The 16,939-nt window shown below is 43.1% G+C and overlaps 1 protein-coding gene across 1 annotated transcript in view; it reads right to left on the bottom strand.

Moving 5' to 3' along the window:
* Window positions 1-5,598: 5,598 nt before the first annotated feature.
* The window catches only part of HACD2 (3-hydroxyacyl-CoA dehydratase 2), a 92,921-nt gene continuing 81,580 nt past the window's right edge, over window positions 5,599-16,939 (bottom strand). The window contains exons 5-7 of the mRNA XM_081235678.1: window positions 16,018-16,139; window positions 13,476-13,654; window positions 5,599-8,602 (exon numbers count right to left, since the gene is read on the bottom strand). Of these exons, the coding sequence (XP_081091804.1) occupies window positions 8,520-8,602; window positions 13,476-13,654; window positions 16,018-16,139 (384 nt within the window). The 3' untranslated portion in view covers window positions 5,599-8,519. The remainder of the gene's footprint in view (window positions 8,603-13,475; window positions 13,655-16,017; window positions 16,140-16,939) is intronic.

The following is a 16,939-nucleotide window of genomic DNA, read 5'->3' as shown; positions in this document are numbered from 1 at the left end:
TTCTCTTAGATGGTTACATAACGTGTCTCAACTTTAAAGTGTTCACAACTGATTCAATTTAAAAAAGTAATGTGGGCCAAAGAGAACATGTTCAAGGGCCAAATCTGTTCTGGGGGCTGGTGATCAGGGGCCTCAGATTTGAAGTAAGGAGTTAGGATAGAACCCTCAGGGTCAGGAGCCCTGAAGGCAACGTTCTTCAGAGTAAGCCCCTGGGCCAGAATCCCCCGGGAGCTTGGGTGAAAAGACAGCCCCAGTCTCTGTCTCCAGTGATTCAGATTCAGTAGTTCTGAGGGAGCCAGGAATCTGATTTTGTCAAGTACCCTGGGCGATTCTTGATGCACTCAACCTGTGAGTCACGGGGTTGGCAGAGACACGAGCAAGTTTGGTCAAGGAGGCAGGAGGAAACCAGAAGAGCAGGCTGTCCAGAGCAAAGATCATTTCAAGAACCATGTTGGCTTCCTGGGAGGGATTCCAAGATCCCTCTTCATTCTCCCCAGCGTGTCTTGGCTCCTTCCCAAGGAAGAGGAATGCTAATCTTTGTGCTCAGTTTTGAGATTCTGATGGAGCTCCATCTGCTAGTGAGAGGGAGTGGAGTCAATGGGCATTGAGGTTGGTGTGCAGGGGTGTGGGTCTCTCTTCTGGCTCTTCTAGCCATTAAGTGGTAAACAGAGCCAAATCTCCTCTCTCTCCCTGGATGCTTTCCTGTCCTTCCCAGCCTAGGCCACCCTGGAGCAAGCATGGTGGCACATGCACTCAGTCTTTGAGTAGTTCTTCCCTGGAGATGGTGGTGTGTTGGGTCAGCCTTTCTATCACAGTAGTAGGACCTAAGAGCTGGGATGAACAAGAATAGGGTGAGAGGTAAGCTGAGCAGGCCTCACGATTGCCTTTAGTCTGAGCTACTTCCTCTTACTGGTTTAGGAAGCATGAGTGTTCTATGAGGAGCTTACCAGAATGCTCCCCCTGGGGCTCAAGCCACAGTTAACCATTACACATTTTGTTGGCTGGTTCCCCCTTGTTTCTTTTGCATACACCTTCATTAGAGATGCATGGAGAAAAAATGAGAGTTCTGGGCCAGGACTGGGTGTTGCTGGGGCCCCCAGTCTACTCCAAAACCATACCATTATTTCTAACATCCAGCAGGTAGTACCCCAATTTCAACCATACGGCAAGGACCACAAAGCACACACTGGATTTCATAACAAGGAGGTCACTAGTGACCTGGAACAGAGCCGTGTCGGTGGCATGATAGGAAGAGCCAGGCTGGGTGAGACGGGAGTGGGAGGTGAGAAGCAGAGGAGCGAACAGGAGGAGAGAGGGTGGAGGGCTGGGGTCAAAGCCAAGATGGGGAGGCACTCCATGGGAAGAGATGGCAAAGAGGAAGTACAGCGAGGATGGGATGGCTGGAGAGAGAGAGAGAGAGAGAGAGAGAGAGAGAGAGAGAGAGAGAGAGAGAGAGAGAGAGAGAGAGAGAGAGAGGGAGAGAGAGAGAGAGTGTGTGTGTGTGTGTGTGTGTGTGTGTGTGTGTGTGTGTGTGTGTGTGTGTGTGTGTGTGTGTGTGTGTGTGTGTGTGTGTGTGTGTGTGTGTGTGTGTGTGTGTGTGTGTGTGTGTGTGTGTGTGTCTTGGCGGCGGCATCATCTAGAACACAAGGAAAGGATTAACTTTGGACAGGTCACCCCTTCCATTCTAACAGGAGGAAAAGAGAAGGGTATGCTCAGTATAGGTTAAGTCTATAGCTGTGGTGATACAAAGCTGAAGGAATTGCTACCTGATGGCACATTTCTCTGAAATTGGGGGTGTTATCCTGGGCTGGGAGTAAGTCAGAGGTTTAAGGAGGATGGAGTCTAAAGGGAATCATGGGCAGTGCCAGGCAGGCAGCCCCAAGGGGGAGGCACGGCGAAGGGTAGCAGCTGGATGATCCCAGCTCAGGGTTTTGCCAAGAGGGTGCAGTGGGAGGGCAGAGGGGCACGGGGGTTCTGATAACAGTGAGAAGAATGGTGGAGTCTGGCAGGAGAGTCTGATGGGAAGCCTGAGGGGTCATGGGCAAGAGAGACTGGGGAACAGGGAGAGATGGGGAACAGCGAGAGAGCTGGGAGCTTCAGAAAGCCAGGGATGGGTGTGGGCAGCAGAGGGCAGGGCATACCATAGCCCCGGAGCCGCCCTGGCAGGGGGCGCGCAGAGAGCTGGTCCCAGCTGTCTCACTATGTGGCCCTGGAGAAGTCACGTGCCCTCTCAGAGCCTCAGTTTCCTCTGCACAGAGAGTGATGGCTTCTCTGGCTCCCAAGCATCTAGGTGGTGAGCTGACGTGGGGAGGATGCCACCCGGAGCGAAAGGAACTCTTAAGGCCGTGTCAGATAACAGGGCACACCAGGACAAAGCAGCCATCACCTGGTGACGTTCAGGAATGAGGGTAAAGTCAGGGAGACGATTTCCTGACACCAGGAGCCTCAAGGAGGACATGAGCCTGAGTAACGGGCTGGCAGCGGGCACTTAAACTGGGGTGTAGGCACAGGGGGAGTGGCAGTTGGCTGATCCAATTTGGGGCTGTTGGTCCCAGCTGGGTCTTCTCAGACAGACACTGGTAGGCTCCCTTTAGACACACCAGAAGGTGGCAAATGGTAGACTCCATCCAGGGTTGCTGACACCTGGGTTCTCAATCTAATGTGTAATTCATTACCTATTTGAGATGGTGGTTTATTAAAAGCAAAAAACAAGGAAAATCTTCCCAGATCCCAGGCTAAGCCCTCGTGCATCTCTTTTTCTGTTCCCCCCAGGACATGTTAACATCCTCTGATGGGGAAAGCTGCCAACAGATTAGTATTTTTCACGGTGTTCAAGGAGCTCTAGCCCTGAAGATGTTTCAAGGATAAAGACAGAAAATAGCTTTCGAAAAGCCTGCAGCAGCACCCCGTCTCTTGGAGAGTCACAAACTGCATTCAGGTGCAAAAAGATCTGAAAAGCACAGCGGGACAGAAAACTTTGTTTCAACTTTTTAAACCACAGAACCGCTCCCCCCAGCATATCCATACTCCCATGCCCTCATAACTAATATTCTATGGCTTTCACTTTGACATACATTGGCTAAATAAACAAACCACCTGCTGTAAGACTATCACTATCTGCCCTGGCACAGTCAACTAGTGTGGTTGTAGAGGCATTACGTATGCCCTTGGTTAACTATTTGGTATGTCCAAAATCGGTGTCATTTAAACAGCTCTTGAGGAAGACTTTAAGCCTGTCAGAGACAATAATCCATGGCATGAATAGAAGTATTTTAAATCTGTGAGAAAACTCACAGTCCAAGAGTCAAGTTAACTCACACCCACAGAGTGTACTGGACATGCTGCAGACAAGCATTCTCGGGGCCAGACACGGCCTTATAAGGTGGCCCGACATTTCTTCATGGCCCCGGCCACCCTCCAAAAATATCCAGACAGAAGAAGAGTGGGAACTGACCTCCCTGAACGTTTCAAAGATTAACAAGCAGGCTCTCCATTAAACAGGAGCACTAACACCTGCTTTACGACCAGCTCCAAAATTTCTCATTTCAAAGCCAGGCAGCCTGCAGGGTCCCAGCTGGGGAGGTCTCCCAAGGCGGAAGAGAATAGCTGGAGCCTCAAAGCACGCATCCAAGCTGGGTTTTTTGCTCTAAAAAGTGTTATTTCCTGTACCCCTGCAGAATATGCTTTAAGGTCCGGCTGCCTTTAATTTATATGGACAATAGAAATCTGTAACTAATTTGCTATAGTGCGCCTTTCTGCCTCTTCACGCCCTTGGACCGAAGCTGTGTTCCGAACGCCTTTGACTCCCAAGGCCCCGGATCGCTTGTGAGGTGCTGCCCCCCAGCGGGACAGCCCAGCTACGACAACACGGAGGCGGAAATCGCCTTTGGGTTTTAACCAAGTCCAGCATCTGGAAATGCATCTGGATTGCATCCACGAAAGTCAAAGATAGATGTGGAAGCACTGCCGTTGTAATAAGTCCATGTTCTGGAATTAATGAACAGAAAACACAATTTCCAAACATAAGCAGATTTATGAAATGGGTACTAGGTGCTTAAGTACACCGCCTCTCACATTTTATTTTTGCTCATCGAGTGACTTTTAAGGTGAATTGCCTTTTTGTGGGAAAAAAGATTATTTTTGGTAATGAGACCTACCCCTATAACAGTAAGGGGTATCGGGGTATCTTTCTAAATTTGAAAAAAAAAAAAGATTAGTTTCTCACATGTTTAAAATAAAAGTGTTGGTCAAAAAAAACCTCACACAGCTCTCTCTTCTAACTCTGGTTCCCAGTTGCCGGCAGGGGAATGTTAATAGATATGGCTATTTTTGCTAATAGTTGTTTAGAACAGTTTCTTCAACACTAAACTGTATAACAACGAACCAGTCTATTTGTAATGCTGGGATAAAAAAAATACATGAGGAATTGCAAAGCTAGTCTTCATTCTTGTTAAAGGGAACAGAACAACACAGCAGTATTTTCGGAATGCTGTGTGTAACAGTAGGTCTCTTAATTATACCAATGGTAATTCCTCAGGCTGGGGCTTATGTTAACATAGTACACAAAATTGCCATAAAATATGACAATGACAAATTACAAAGCCCTGGCTGGTTTCCCATTACCACCCTAAGATTGAAAGGTTGTATTTTCTGTGTAGCCTCTACTATTAACCCTACCTCTGTTCTTCAAGTTCAGTTGAAATAATTTTCTTTCTTTTCATAAATGAAAGCGTGTCTCCGAAGCAGATTAAACTCTATGTGAGGAGAGAGGTGGTCCTAACCACTGTGCTGGTAATGTCTGTGACCAGACAGCGTTCAGAAAGAAAATGTTCCTTTTCGGAACAAAGACCACGGTCCTGGACAAGGGTGACAACTCTGAGAAAGACCTGGCAGACTCAGGAGGGGGCATGTCCCTGCTGGAGGCACCCTGAGATCACCCAGAGAAATAACTAGAAAGCGACCGGCACAGGGGTGCATCAGCACTTTCATTTTGAGGTGAGGAAATCTAGGGTCTATCACTAGCAGGTCAGAAGTGGCTGAGCTGAGTCCCCTTCTCAGTGTCTTTCTGCCCACTTGTTACTGTGGACATCAGTGTGTAAAGTGGTGCCTAGGATTGCTCTGTATTTGGAGTTGTTTTCAGGAGGAGGTACTCAACCACTTGACCAAGTACTGGTTTTACTATAAGATGAACGTTGCTGGGCAACAGTATTTCCCCTCTCAACTTACATGAGAAAAGTTAGATTAAAACACACACACAAACATTGTAAGACAAGGGCCCTCAATCTTTTACTGATTAATTTTCTATTTTTCTTGGTCACCTATATGAGGAATCCATCTTGTCCTTCTGTAGCCAGGTTGGAGACTGGCTTGGTAAGCTTGAAGACTGACTGGTAGGAAGAATGACTTTTTGGAAACCTCTTAATATAATCTATTTATTTTTATTTTTCCTGTAAGTGTAGAACCATTAATGAACAGCAGAAATAGATTTTAAAACTGTAAAGAAAGAGCTGGAATCCGTTAACAGAAGTGAAACTCTTCCGTAATCCTGTAACACCATTCTCAGGCCAATTCAGTATGAAAAATCACTAGACTCACTGGTCAGTATTTCAAATCCAGGCAGAGCACACACCAGTTTATTTTGAAATGCAACACAGATCAGTATTTTATGAGTACAACTTATTACTACATTAACATTATCAGGTAAAAACAGCTTCCAAATGCATGCATAGAAAGTTAAGCATAGTCTTTGAACTCCTTATTTCTAAATATACAAAAAATACATTTAAATTATATAATTTTAGTGAATCAAAGACTTATAAAATTACAGTTTTGGTTTTCTCAACATAGAAAAAATATAAAAATGACTCTATATATGGTTGTATAATTTTTTACCCAAATTTCAAAGGAGCAGTATGTACTGATATTGTCTTATAACGTTTTATCTGAAACTCAGAAGTGAAAATAATTTGCAGGTTGTACCACATCAACGCCAACCTTTTATTATAAACGAATAACCAGAAACATAAGTGGAAGTGAGGGCACAATCTCTTCACATGCCTTAACGCTACACTGTCTAAACCCTTCCTGTCGGAAGTTTGCTCCAGAGAACGTTTTCATCAGGGAGGATGTGCTTTATTCCATGACTAACTCTCCATGGTCAGTACGTGTTAAATGAATGAACCCAACCTTAGCAAATAGAACACAGCAAGATGCGGATTAGCAGCTTGTGTCTACAAAGCACTACTGCATACCTCAAAGAATTTTCTGCCAGAAGGTGGTACCCGAAGCGGGGGATCTGAAACACCCAATCAGGTCGGGGCCTGGGCAGTTGATGCCTTTGACTGTGCCCTGAAATGAAAATGGTAAGTCTGACAAAATACCCACCAAAACACCACCTTCCTCATTCACACTTTATAAGAAGATGTGACATCTGGTGGGGTTAGACATTCTCAATTCATAAGAGAACACCACCACTTCCAAAGAGAAATGAATTCATGTTAGAGATAAAGAAACCAGTTACTGAGAGAGGTGACTGAAGGACACGGTGGCATGGCTTACTTATCTTCAATGAGCACTTCAAATGTTGATGGACAAAAATGCACACTGGGGTTGAGACCCTTTTTGAGAAGGGAGTTGTTCGCTGCGTTCTTGTTGCCGAAGTTCAATTTGATGCATAACCACTATTTGTGACAGACTGTTTTTCATAGTGACAAATTATAATAGAGAGGCCCGAATAAAACCCCCAAGCCAGCAATTCTGGAAAACCTGCATTTCTCATCCCATCTTCTACAACTATTCCAAAAATAAATGAAAAAATCTTACTCAAATTAATAATAAGGCTAATATAACCCAAATTGATTCTATTTTATAGTAGAAATATATTTTAGAAAAAGAAAAAGCATGAAAAATAATCTTTCCCATATATTTTGTTTATCAAATACAAGAATAGATTCTAATCTCAACACGCCCAAGTTAAGAGTGCTAACTTTAAGAAGGAGAATTTTAATGTTTAATTCAAAAATAATTTATTACACATCTACCTGCATTAAACTTTAGGCTGCATATTTTCTTCTCATTTTCATCTTAATTTTCAAGCTTCTATGAAAATAAGCATTTAAAAATTAGTTTTCCATTATGACACTTCTAATAGTAGCAATTATATTTTAATTGATAATCAGTCAGTAAGCTAGACTTTTACAGATCAACCAATTAAAAAAAGGCGGAGGGAGTTTGCGCAAAGAACATTCTGTGTTTAAAATCTAATGCATGTCTAAACTTGGGCTTTACATTTTTATCCAACCCTTTCTTGAAGAGCCTTAAATGCAGTTTAGCAATTAAAGTATGGAGACATGATGTTAATTAGACAATGTCCATATGTCCAAAGTATTTCTTGGCTGATCCAAAATGTGGGGACAATACTACTTTTAGCTCATGACTGCCCAACTGGAACATTTCACTGCCTCTGGATTTACAACTTGGTGGGAATTACATAGGACCATAATTAGGAAAAGTATCCAAACAGAAGAGATGAATGAAAATGTAAAAGTAAAATAATAAGGGCATATAAACCCATTCCTGACTGTTCTTCCAGACTCCATTTTTAGAGTAACGCCTTCCATGTGCTTTCGTTAATGGATTCTTTACTCCTGTGCAACTAGACTGGCGTCAGGTCCCTAAGTAAGAATTGCTCTTGGCAAACACCTTGCTCAGGGGTGTTCTGAGAATGGTACTGTGAAAGGTACTTGTCACTGACTAGTGACTGAGCTTTCCCTTTCTGAGAACTGTCATTTTGTTAAAATATGATTGAGGCTGAGCCCCAGATAAAGTAGCTTCTCTACAATATACTTATTAAATTCTTATTAAATTCAAGCACATTTCGTAGTGGCAGGCAGTAATGACTCGATTGAAAACAAACAAAAGGGTTCTAGCTGTTTTCTGATTACAGGCACTACTCCAAAGCTTCACAGACATATATACATTGTATAATTCATTCACTAGATAGAGGGGAAGGTCCCAGCCATAACTTCAGAGCATTCCAGAGAACAAATGGCTTCCAGCATGCAGTCAAGCACTTTGAGAGGGAATGCTAAACACACTGCAGACTGAAACATAACTGCTGCAAGCTGGGCATTGAGTGGGCACAACTTCATTACTCAGACTATAACGCTCAAGTATTTAGTATTACAGATCTTTATTTATCAGACACATGAAGGAAACAGGAGGATAAAAAATGCCAAATCCCTTTCCAGCGCCATCCTAAATACTGGGAACTTCTGGTTGAAAGAACATGCTGAAATGGACCAGCAAGGATGTTTTATGTAACAGCTTTTGTTTTGTTTTTTATAAAATCCCAGGCCCATGTGACACTGGATTTTGGTTTTTGTTTTGGTTTGTTTTTTTTTCAGTATTTTAAAAAAAGTTCTTACTTATTTTCTATGAAACGTACTGGGAACAGAAAAAGTCTGCAGCATCTTTTGTCATTGGAAAGTTTGTTTCTGGGGGTGTGCAGGAAGCAGGAATTATTCAAATTTCTTGTGCTCTTCAGTATGAGAAAGGACCTTTCTTCTCTGGTGTATCATGTGGAAGTATAACTGGGGAAAAACTGGAAAGAAAAGAAAGGATTCATTAAGGAGATGATTTAAAATCACATGTTCTATGTAAAGCACATGGACTTGAGGTCCTCTCTCTCTGACCACTTTCTCTTCCAGCAACTAAGGAAGGTAACAAAGTGGGCTTGGAGAGAGAGGAAAAACACAGAGGGACTGACTTTCCCGCTTTAGCCGAGGGGGAAGGGTAGCGTGGACTGGAATGACAGACACTACTGGCACTACCATTACCAATCAAGATGCCACAGAGCTGCCCAATGATACTCTTTACACTCTCTCATATTATCTTCACATGTATTCTCTGATTCCCCAACAACCAGGGGAAGAATTCTAGTGATGGAGTTATTATTCCTGTTCACAGAGGAGGAACTCAAGCCCCAGAGAGGGTGGGCGCATGCCTGGGGTCTCACAGCAAATCACTGACACAGTCAGGACCAGGCTCGGGGCTCCTGACCCTTAGTCTCGGCCTCTCTGTTACGGCTCTGTCGTCAGGGAGGATCTCCTGAAAGTACTTCCAGAGAAAGGCTGTTCTTTGAGTGGGAAGACTGAAGAGGGGGAGGAACGCTATGACGTTTGATCTGAACACCACTAAGCCAGGTTTGGATGAGGAAAAAGTCCATATGAAAAGCAAGCCCTTAGGCACCGGAGATTCTGTTCTTGGTCATTTCATAGACTACTTTAAAAAGGACTCGTTCTCAAGTGAATACGGTGGTCCTGCCTCCCTAGGCAGTATTTAGAAATGCGGGTGGGGGGAGAGTATCGAAGGGGGTAGATTACTGGCATTCAGCACAAGGGGCCAGGAATGCCAAAACCCACAACGCGTGACGGTCCCCCGTGACTAAGAACTGTGTCATCCCAAATGCCTATAGTGTCCCTGCTGGGAAATGCAAGTTTAAACTACCTGACCTTCACAAGGTTACTGTAAACTGGGGGTTCAAAAACCATGTGAAAAACTCCAGCGAGCTGGTCTTGGATGTACACTGTCCCTCCTTCCCTTCCCAACCGCTCCAATCTCTATTTTTCAGACAGTAACCTGTGTTTTGAGGGAGGTAATTTCTACTACTGCCAACGCTGCTCTCACAGTTTCTTCCTTTTTAAATGGATTCCAAGTTGGCCAAATGTCAAATGATCCTCCCAAAGTACTCCAAGACATCAGTGGGTGTGTGCACATAGATCTGATAAACTGCAGAGGAGGCCCCGGTGCCGAACTGGGCTGCCATCCACTCCACTCACTGTTTGCAGGCAGGAAGTTATTCACAGAAAAGACCCAGCTTGTGCATAAAATTCAACAGTGAGAGAACTATTTTGGTATGAAAGCCAGAAAATGTGACAAGCTCTATAATCTAAAAACTGGAAGTAAAGATATAATTAAACCATAAGGAATGCTAATTGTAATCATTTGAAAATGTGTGGCCAGTCACATTTCTACAGACCTACTTTAGTAAAGGGAAACTTTGAGGCAAGGTACACTAAGGACTTTTCCACTGGCTGCATTTGTTATTACGCCACTCATAAGGTGGCTATAGCCCCACAGGCTCTGAGGGAGGACAAGGATCCAGAAGCCATTCATTAGGCCCTTAGTGGCAGCAAGACGGCCAAGTATACCTTCTTCGTCCCCCAGGCAAGGGCCTGCTGGCTACAGAGGGTCAGGGGTCAGAACTGGAGAGCCAATATGGCCCTTTCATTTTTTTTTACATCTTCCAGAGGTTTCTCAGTGCCCAAGAGAAAGGAAAGTGTGGGGGAGGCCAGGAGAATGGGGGTACTTGGGTTGGAAATTCTCTACTGCTCTGAGAGGTGACCAGAACTTGGGTGACACTGTCTCCATCTCAATTACCCACATGTTCACACTGAATCCAACCACAGTGGCTGAAACAATTCCAGATGCACGGCTACTGCTTTTAACTACACTGAAAATCTCAACCTGCCAACAGGCCATTTAGAATTCTACCCTCTGCTCTTACAGTTCAGGACACGGAGGGTGGAGATGGTGGCTGTGCACGTATGTGTGTCTGGCTTGGTGTGTCCGAGTCGGGGTAGGGAGCTGTGCGTGTCACTGGACCCACCTTCCTGTAAGGAAATGGGCTCTCTTAAGACTTGAAGGCTGAGAGCAACTGGAAATGCTCTGCTTGGGGCAAGTTTCTTCTGTTCCTCTAAAAATCAGAGGTGAGGTTATGGTTACTGACAATGTGGAGAGTGCGCTGCTTCTTGGTGCCCTCACCCTACTCACTGTTTCTCATTTCTCTCAGCCTTTTTTGTTTAAGGCTATAGCTAACTTTCCACAGCCTTTTTAAGGCTATAGCTAACACCCCTATAGCTAACTTTCACCAATTTGCACAAGGATGGGGGGAGGTGATGTAAACAGGACTTAGATGTCTACTGAGTCCTGTGGATACTGTACATACTCATACTGCATCTGCAGCAGAGGAAGAAAAGAGCATCTTGCAAGGGACTCCAAAGCACCTCGATATGAGAAAACTCCCAGGGCTGCGGCTCATGGGCCATACACAATATGGGCTATGTGTGCACCAATGCAACATCAGGTCAGGACCATAATGAAGAGGTGCTGCTTTATGTAAGATATGTATATCATTAACTTCCCATTAAAGAGGGTTAAAAGAAACGTAAGTTGTAGAAAGGAAACCAAATTTGGTAAAGAAAGCTGCATATCAACAGCAACCTCTCCTAACTCTGCATTTTCTTCTCATAAATACCAAGTTTTGGAAAGTTGGAAATGTGCAGCTGGCTGGAATGAACTGTACAAACTGGTCTCAATATTAACAACCTGAACTACTGAAAACATTCGGGGCCATTGGCTCAGGCCAGAAGCATAGTGAGTGCCAGCAGACACAAATATGGTCTGCATGACCATCCTGAGCCGGGGTGGGGAGTTAGGGATTTGGAGGGAACCTTTTAATCCCTGTCCTTGTTCTACAAGAGTTAAGCTGCCTTAGAAATGAAAGAATACAGCTTTTAACCAAGCCAAGTTCTCTTGTCAAAAAGAGGCCGAGAATGGAAGACGGGGGAAGGACTGAGGTAAAAGCAGACGTCTGTTGAGAGGAGAGCGCTGTAAGACAGCTGGCTCTAAGGTCTGTGTTTTCTCTCTTTTCTCTTTTAAGGCCAAGAAGGACAATCCCAGAGAACTGGGCTTGTTTTCCTTCAGGAATCCTATCATCCTGTGCTTGACCAGGCCCCTTCGCTACATTGAGAGGTCAGCAGGCAGAAGTAAAAGGCTGGGCAGCACTGGTTGCCCACCAGAGCACAAAAAAGACTACGAGGTGCAGACAGACACGGGCTGCCCTGGAGAACTGTTCCTGGAATAAAGCCCCTCCTTCTCTTCCACAGACAGAAAATCTTGCAGCAACTCTGAGGTAGGGGCCCCAGATTTCTGTCAATGACACAGCACCTTGTTATTGGTTTGATTTCATGATATTCTCCTTGCCCCTTTCCCAGTTACCCAATACAGCATCTATCGCCATTCAAAGACTTATGTTGAATTTAAATAAATCCTGTGGTGCTCGTTGGGATATTTGTTAGCCTGGGTGTGGCAAAACTGCAATTAGGAATTGTTGCTCTAGAGACTGGAAATGAAACTCTAGGGGAACAAAATTAGAAAGGTGAAAAGCTCTAAGTTAATTTTTATTACGTAAATTTTTACACTCTTCCATATTTATCTTTTGTTTGAAAATCAACTACCTTTTACATTTGAAGAGAGATGTCCTTTAGCCACCATGGTTCTAGCACCAGAGAGGAGGACTTGATCATTAATAAAGAGTAGAAAATGAATCATGTAGCAGAACTGCATCCAAGAACTTCTCCAAGATAAATGTTCACATGAAATCGGGGTGTGCTTTTTTTCTCACAACGCATGAAATGCAATTTTCCACAGGGGGACACAAACATGTCACCTATGATTGTGTTAGGATGATTCATTCAGTTAATGCTGTGGGCTGAAGAAAAATCCAACCCTCCAGTCTGAATTTAACCTGAGGTTTAGGGGAGGGAGGACATAGCATCTCACAGACTAAAATAAGATTCAGAGTCACAATGCCTATGGAAGTAGCTAAATGAGAAGAAACATTAACTTTACGTGTCCTTGGGTAAAACAAGATCCTTTTGGATATGTGGAAATCAATCATAGGATTGCAACTGAACATCAGAATTTGAGAAAAGGAGTAAACAACTCTTCCTCAGCAAACATGACTCATTTCAGAGAAGCCTCAAACATGGCTTTTTCTCTCTGTTAATGTGCTGATAGGCGTGTTTGATTACCATATATTTAAACCTTCAGAATTATTAAAATAATTGGAAACCATCCTGAAGATAACACTATGTCCTATTCAGATGGCTTTGTTTATTTCCAAACAAGAAAATAAATATAGAAAAAACAAATTAATCTATTTTTATTTTGTTTCTAGTTAACTATCAATTCCTTAAAAGTGAAGTAACTGTCTATTTTGATACAGTAAAAATGTAAAAATCTCTTTACAGTGTTTTTCAAATAGCACAACAAGTAGTTCTCAAGAGACAGAAAAACTCAAGGTAAGGTCTTTAATGGCTTTTTTTTTTTTTTTTTTTTGCTTTCCACTCAGTACTCTCCTCCAATAGACAGTTAACCTATCCTGGAATTCACTGTTTAAAACACACACTGAGAAGCACTGCATTTTGGCAGCTGTATTGAGAAGGGTTCATCTTTATTCAATCACTACCAGAGAAAATTCCCTCTGACAGTCGGTCGGCATTCAACAAAAACCAAAGCGTTCCCAATAAATTAGATTTATGGTGTAAAAACAACCAAAGGCATTTTAACTCTAGTTATTCTTGAGCCAATTTTTGAAACATAAATAAATATATGCATAAACATCTACTTACTTGGAATGTAGGAGATCATGATCAGAATTAGGAATGCGTAATAGTCAAAAGAGAAATTGTATTTGTTAGGTAAACTGATGGAGTACAGGCCAGACTGTCTGACAAAGGGCAATGCAGCATATATTGTGAGCAATTCTCCTGACACTCCCATTGGGTACAGCACAATGAAAAGCGTGTACCTAAAACAAAACAAAATATTCATTACTGAGGTTCAAAGCCAGCTTTAGTAGAAAGATGCATCCCCACCAATACTGATTACTTGGTGAAAGCTATCGTTTATACATTTCCCTGTTTACCCACTGCTTAAATTCAGGTTTTACAAGCCAGTTTTTGAAAAGGGCCAAAGCAAGTATGCTTCTGAATGTTCTAAAATAAAAGAAATGTGTTTGGTCAGCCTCAAAATTTGGCCTAAATAAACAACTCTTCAAAACAACTCCCTAAAATAACTGAGATGATGCCAAATATTGGTAAAGTAAGGGCACTGAGTCATGGTTTATACTGAAGGGTCCTGCCTCGTGGGGTGGGGGTGAGTTTGCGGGGGAAGGTGTTGGAGCATGGTGTCCAGGAATCCCTACAATGTACACCAAAGTCTGGTCTGTGGACTGAAAAAAACAGCACATTCAACGTGTGTATACTGCTACAACTTTTCAAATGTCTGTACGTGCTATTGTGAAAAATAAAATATACCCTAATTTTAAAAGACATTAAAAATTTTTATGATAAGCCTTTAGTCATTACATAATTTTCCAGTCAAAAAAACTACAATTACTATCACATGGGTGACTCCACACAATTTTTTTCACTTTAAAATAAAGGAGTTCCTCAGGTTTCAAAAACAATTCAGAGGGCTTCCCTGGTGGTGCAGTGGTTGAGAGTCCGCCTGCCGATGCAGGGGACACGGGTTCGTGCCCCGGTCTGGGAAGATCCCACATGCCGCGGAGCAGCTGGGCCCATGAGCCATGGCCACTGAGCCTGCGTGTCCGGAGCCTGTGCTCCGCAACGGGAGAAGCCACAACAGTGAGAGACCCGCGTACCGCAAAAAAAAAAACAAAAAAACACAACAATTCAGAGAGGTTCATCCAATGGAACTAACTGGAAGCCATTCTGAGGTATAAGTATTGCTAAAGAAATCATCAGCTCAGATTTTAAAAAGCCTTTGGCTGTTTGTGGCTGACAATAAATACTGGGCTCTAAATGTCCAGGTACAGGAATTGTGCCGAGAAATCTGTGACAAAAGAAAGACATGTTCTCCATTGCTACCTTCAGCCATGCCGAGGAGGATGGTGGAAAAGGAAGACTCTTCCATGGGCCACAGAAGACAATGGACAAAAGAATCTTTCTCTAATTGTAAAATCAGGGTTTGGTCAATAAACTTTCCCTATAACCAGGATAGACAGCTTTCACAAGTCTGCCCAGCTTGGTTAGAAACTGCTATATTTTTCCCATTCTCCCTTTTTCCTAATATAAATGTTTATTGAAAAAAAAGAAAAGAAAAAGAAGTTCACATGCTTGAAATGTTGGAGGCATTTGGTTTATGTCTCTGTTTAATCACTAGACTCATAAATTGTCTAGGAACCATCATTTTCCTTTTATGAAATGAGGAACTTTGGCCCCAAGGATGATTTTTTTTTTTTTTTTGCGGTACGCGGGCCTCTCACTGTTGTGGTCTCTCCCGTTGCGGAGCACAGGCTCCAGACGCGCAGGCTCAGCGGCCATGGCTCATGGGCCCAGCCGCTCCGTGGCATGTGGGATCTTCCTGGACCGGGGCATGAACCCATGTCCCCTGCATCGGCAGGAGGACTCTCAACCACTGCGCCACCAGGGAGGCCCCCCAAGGATAATTTTGATCCTTAGGCTTTGTCACTCCTTCCTGTAGTCATTTCTAACTCAGAAAACTGCTCACAACTGTGTCACACATTAGTTCAGATAATTAGATGAACTATCAGCCTTTTATACAATTCATAACAAATATTACTGCTAAAAATAATCAAAGCAAACTAAACTGATAATATGCTAAAACTGCCATGTAACATTTGTTATTAATTAAAAAGTAATTTAAGAGTTATCTTGGCAAAATTGAGACAAGAATTGGACTTGGTCCAAAATCCATCAAAATGGCAGAAGCTCATCAGTAAAATTTTCTATGGACAAAAAAGGGATGGTATATCAAATCTCTTTTGAATAATTTAACTGAAAAGAACTGATCCCAAGGAAATAAGTAGAGATAAAAAATTTTAAAGTGTTTCTATTAATCAAAGTTATGTACAGTCACTTATTCTGATGAAATCTACAGACCAGATTTCTACCTAACCCGTCTCACACAATTTATTGGCCACACCGGGCAGGTTGCAGGATCCTAGTTCCCCGACCAGGGATCAAACCCAGGCCCACAGCAGTGAAAGTACCAAGTCCTAAGCACTGAACCACCAGGGAATTCTCACAATTTTATTTTTAGAAATAAAAAATAGTATTTAGGCAATAAAGGAAAAATACAGTGATAGATCACTTCAAAAGTTAGTCTTCATTCCCTGTACTTCTTTACCTGGCCCATTTGATGAGGTAAGGCAGATGGTTTAATAGACTGAATGTATAAAAGGAGTAACGGATAATTTCTGTGATTGTCCAGGCAATAACAAACAGGAGGACACTGTCTTCACTCTGTACCTGTAGAAAAGGAAGACAAAAGCAAAAGCAAACACATAAAACATCTTAACAAAGAAGCACTCACCATGTGGGAAGCCGAGTCCCTCACCCCCTTACAGAGCTGGTGGGTTGAAGAAGTTGACACAGCCCCTGGTGTTTACCTCAATGGCCATAGCACAGCACAGAAAGAGCTTACCACATAAAGGAACACATGCATGCCTGACAACAATTGTGTAGAGCCAAGTGAGAAGGAATTCAGCTTACTGACGAGTAAGACAGACAGGGAGGGGGAATTATATGAGCTGTAGCCCACAGGGAGAAACAAACACGATGTGTGAGTTTCTGCATGTTCGTTTGCTGACCTGATGTGGAGAATGTGAACTGGCGTTAGTGGGAGCCAAGAATGGTTAGGTAAGATGGCAGAAGGGTGAATTGGTGGAAACCTTGGGTTCCATTAACAAGAATTTTAATTTGCTTTGCATGACAACTTGGAATCCAAGGAAGTTTCAAAGAAGGGCAATATAATGATTAAAACACAACTGAAGCTAATTCCCTGGGCAGGATGAATTCACGTGAGGAGGCTGGAGACCAGCTACGAGGCAGGGCCCATTTATTCTCTCCCACTGGTGACTTCTGCCCGCCCCCCCCCCGCCCCGCCATGAGGCCTGGTTTAACTCAAGGATTACAGAAGCTTCCATGCTGATCACAGGAGGTGGCTAAAGCCAGAAGAGCTTTGGAATACTTAGCCTCCCCTGAAGTTGTTTTCATGCTGAAAAAACAATATATATATATATATTTTAAACTTTTTAAAAAATTAATTA

Source organism: Mesoplodon bidens (genome assembly GCF_964165515.1).
Source record: "Mesoplodon bidens genome assembly, chromosome: 5".
Lineage (NCBI taxonomy): Eukaryota > Metazoa > Chordata > Mammalia > Artiodactyla > Ziphiidae > Mesoplodon > Mesoplodon bidens.
The sequence above is the reverse complement of the archived record's forward strand: the minus strand, read 5'-3'. Positions and strand labels throughout refer to the sequence as shown.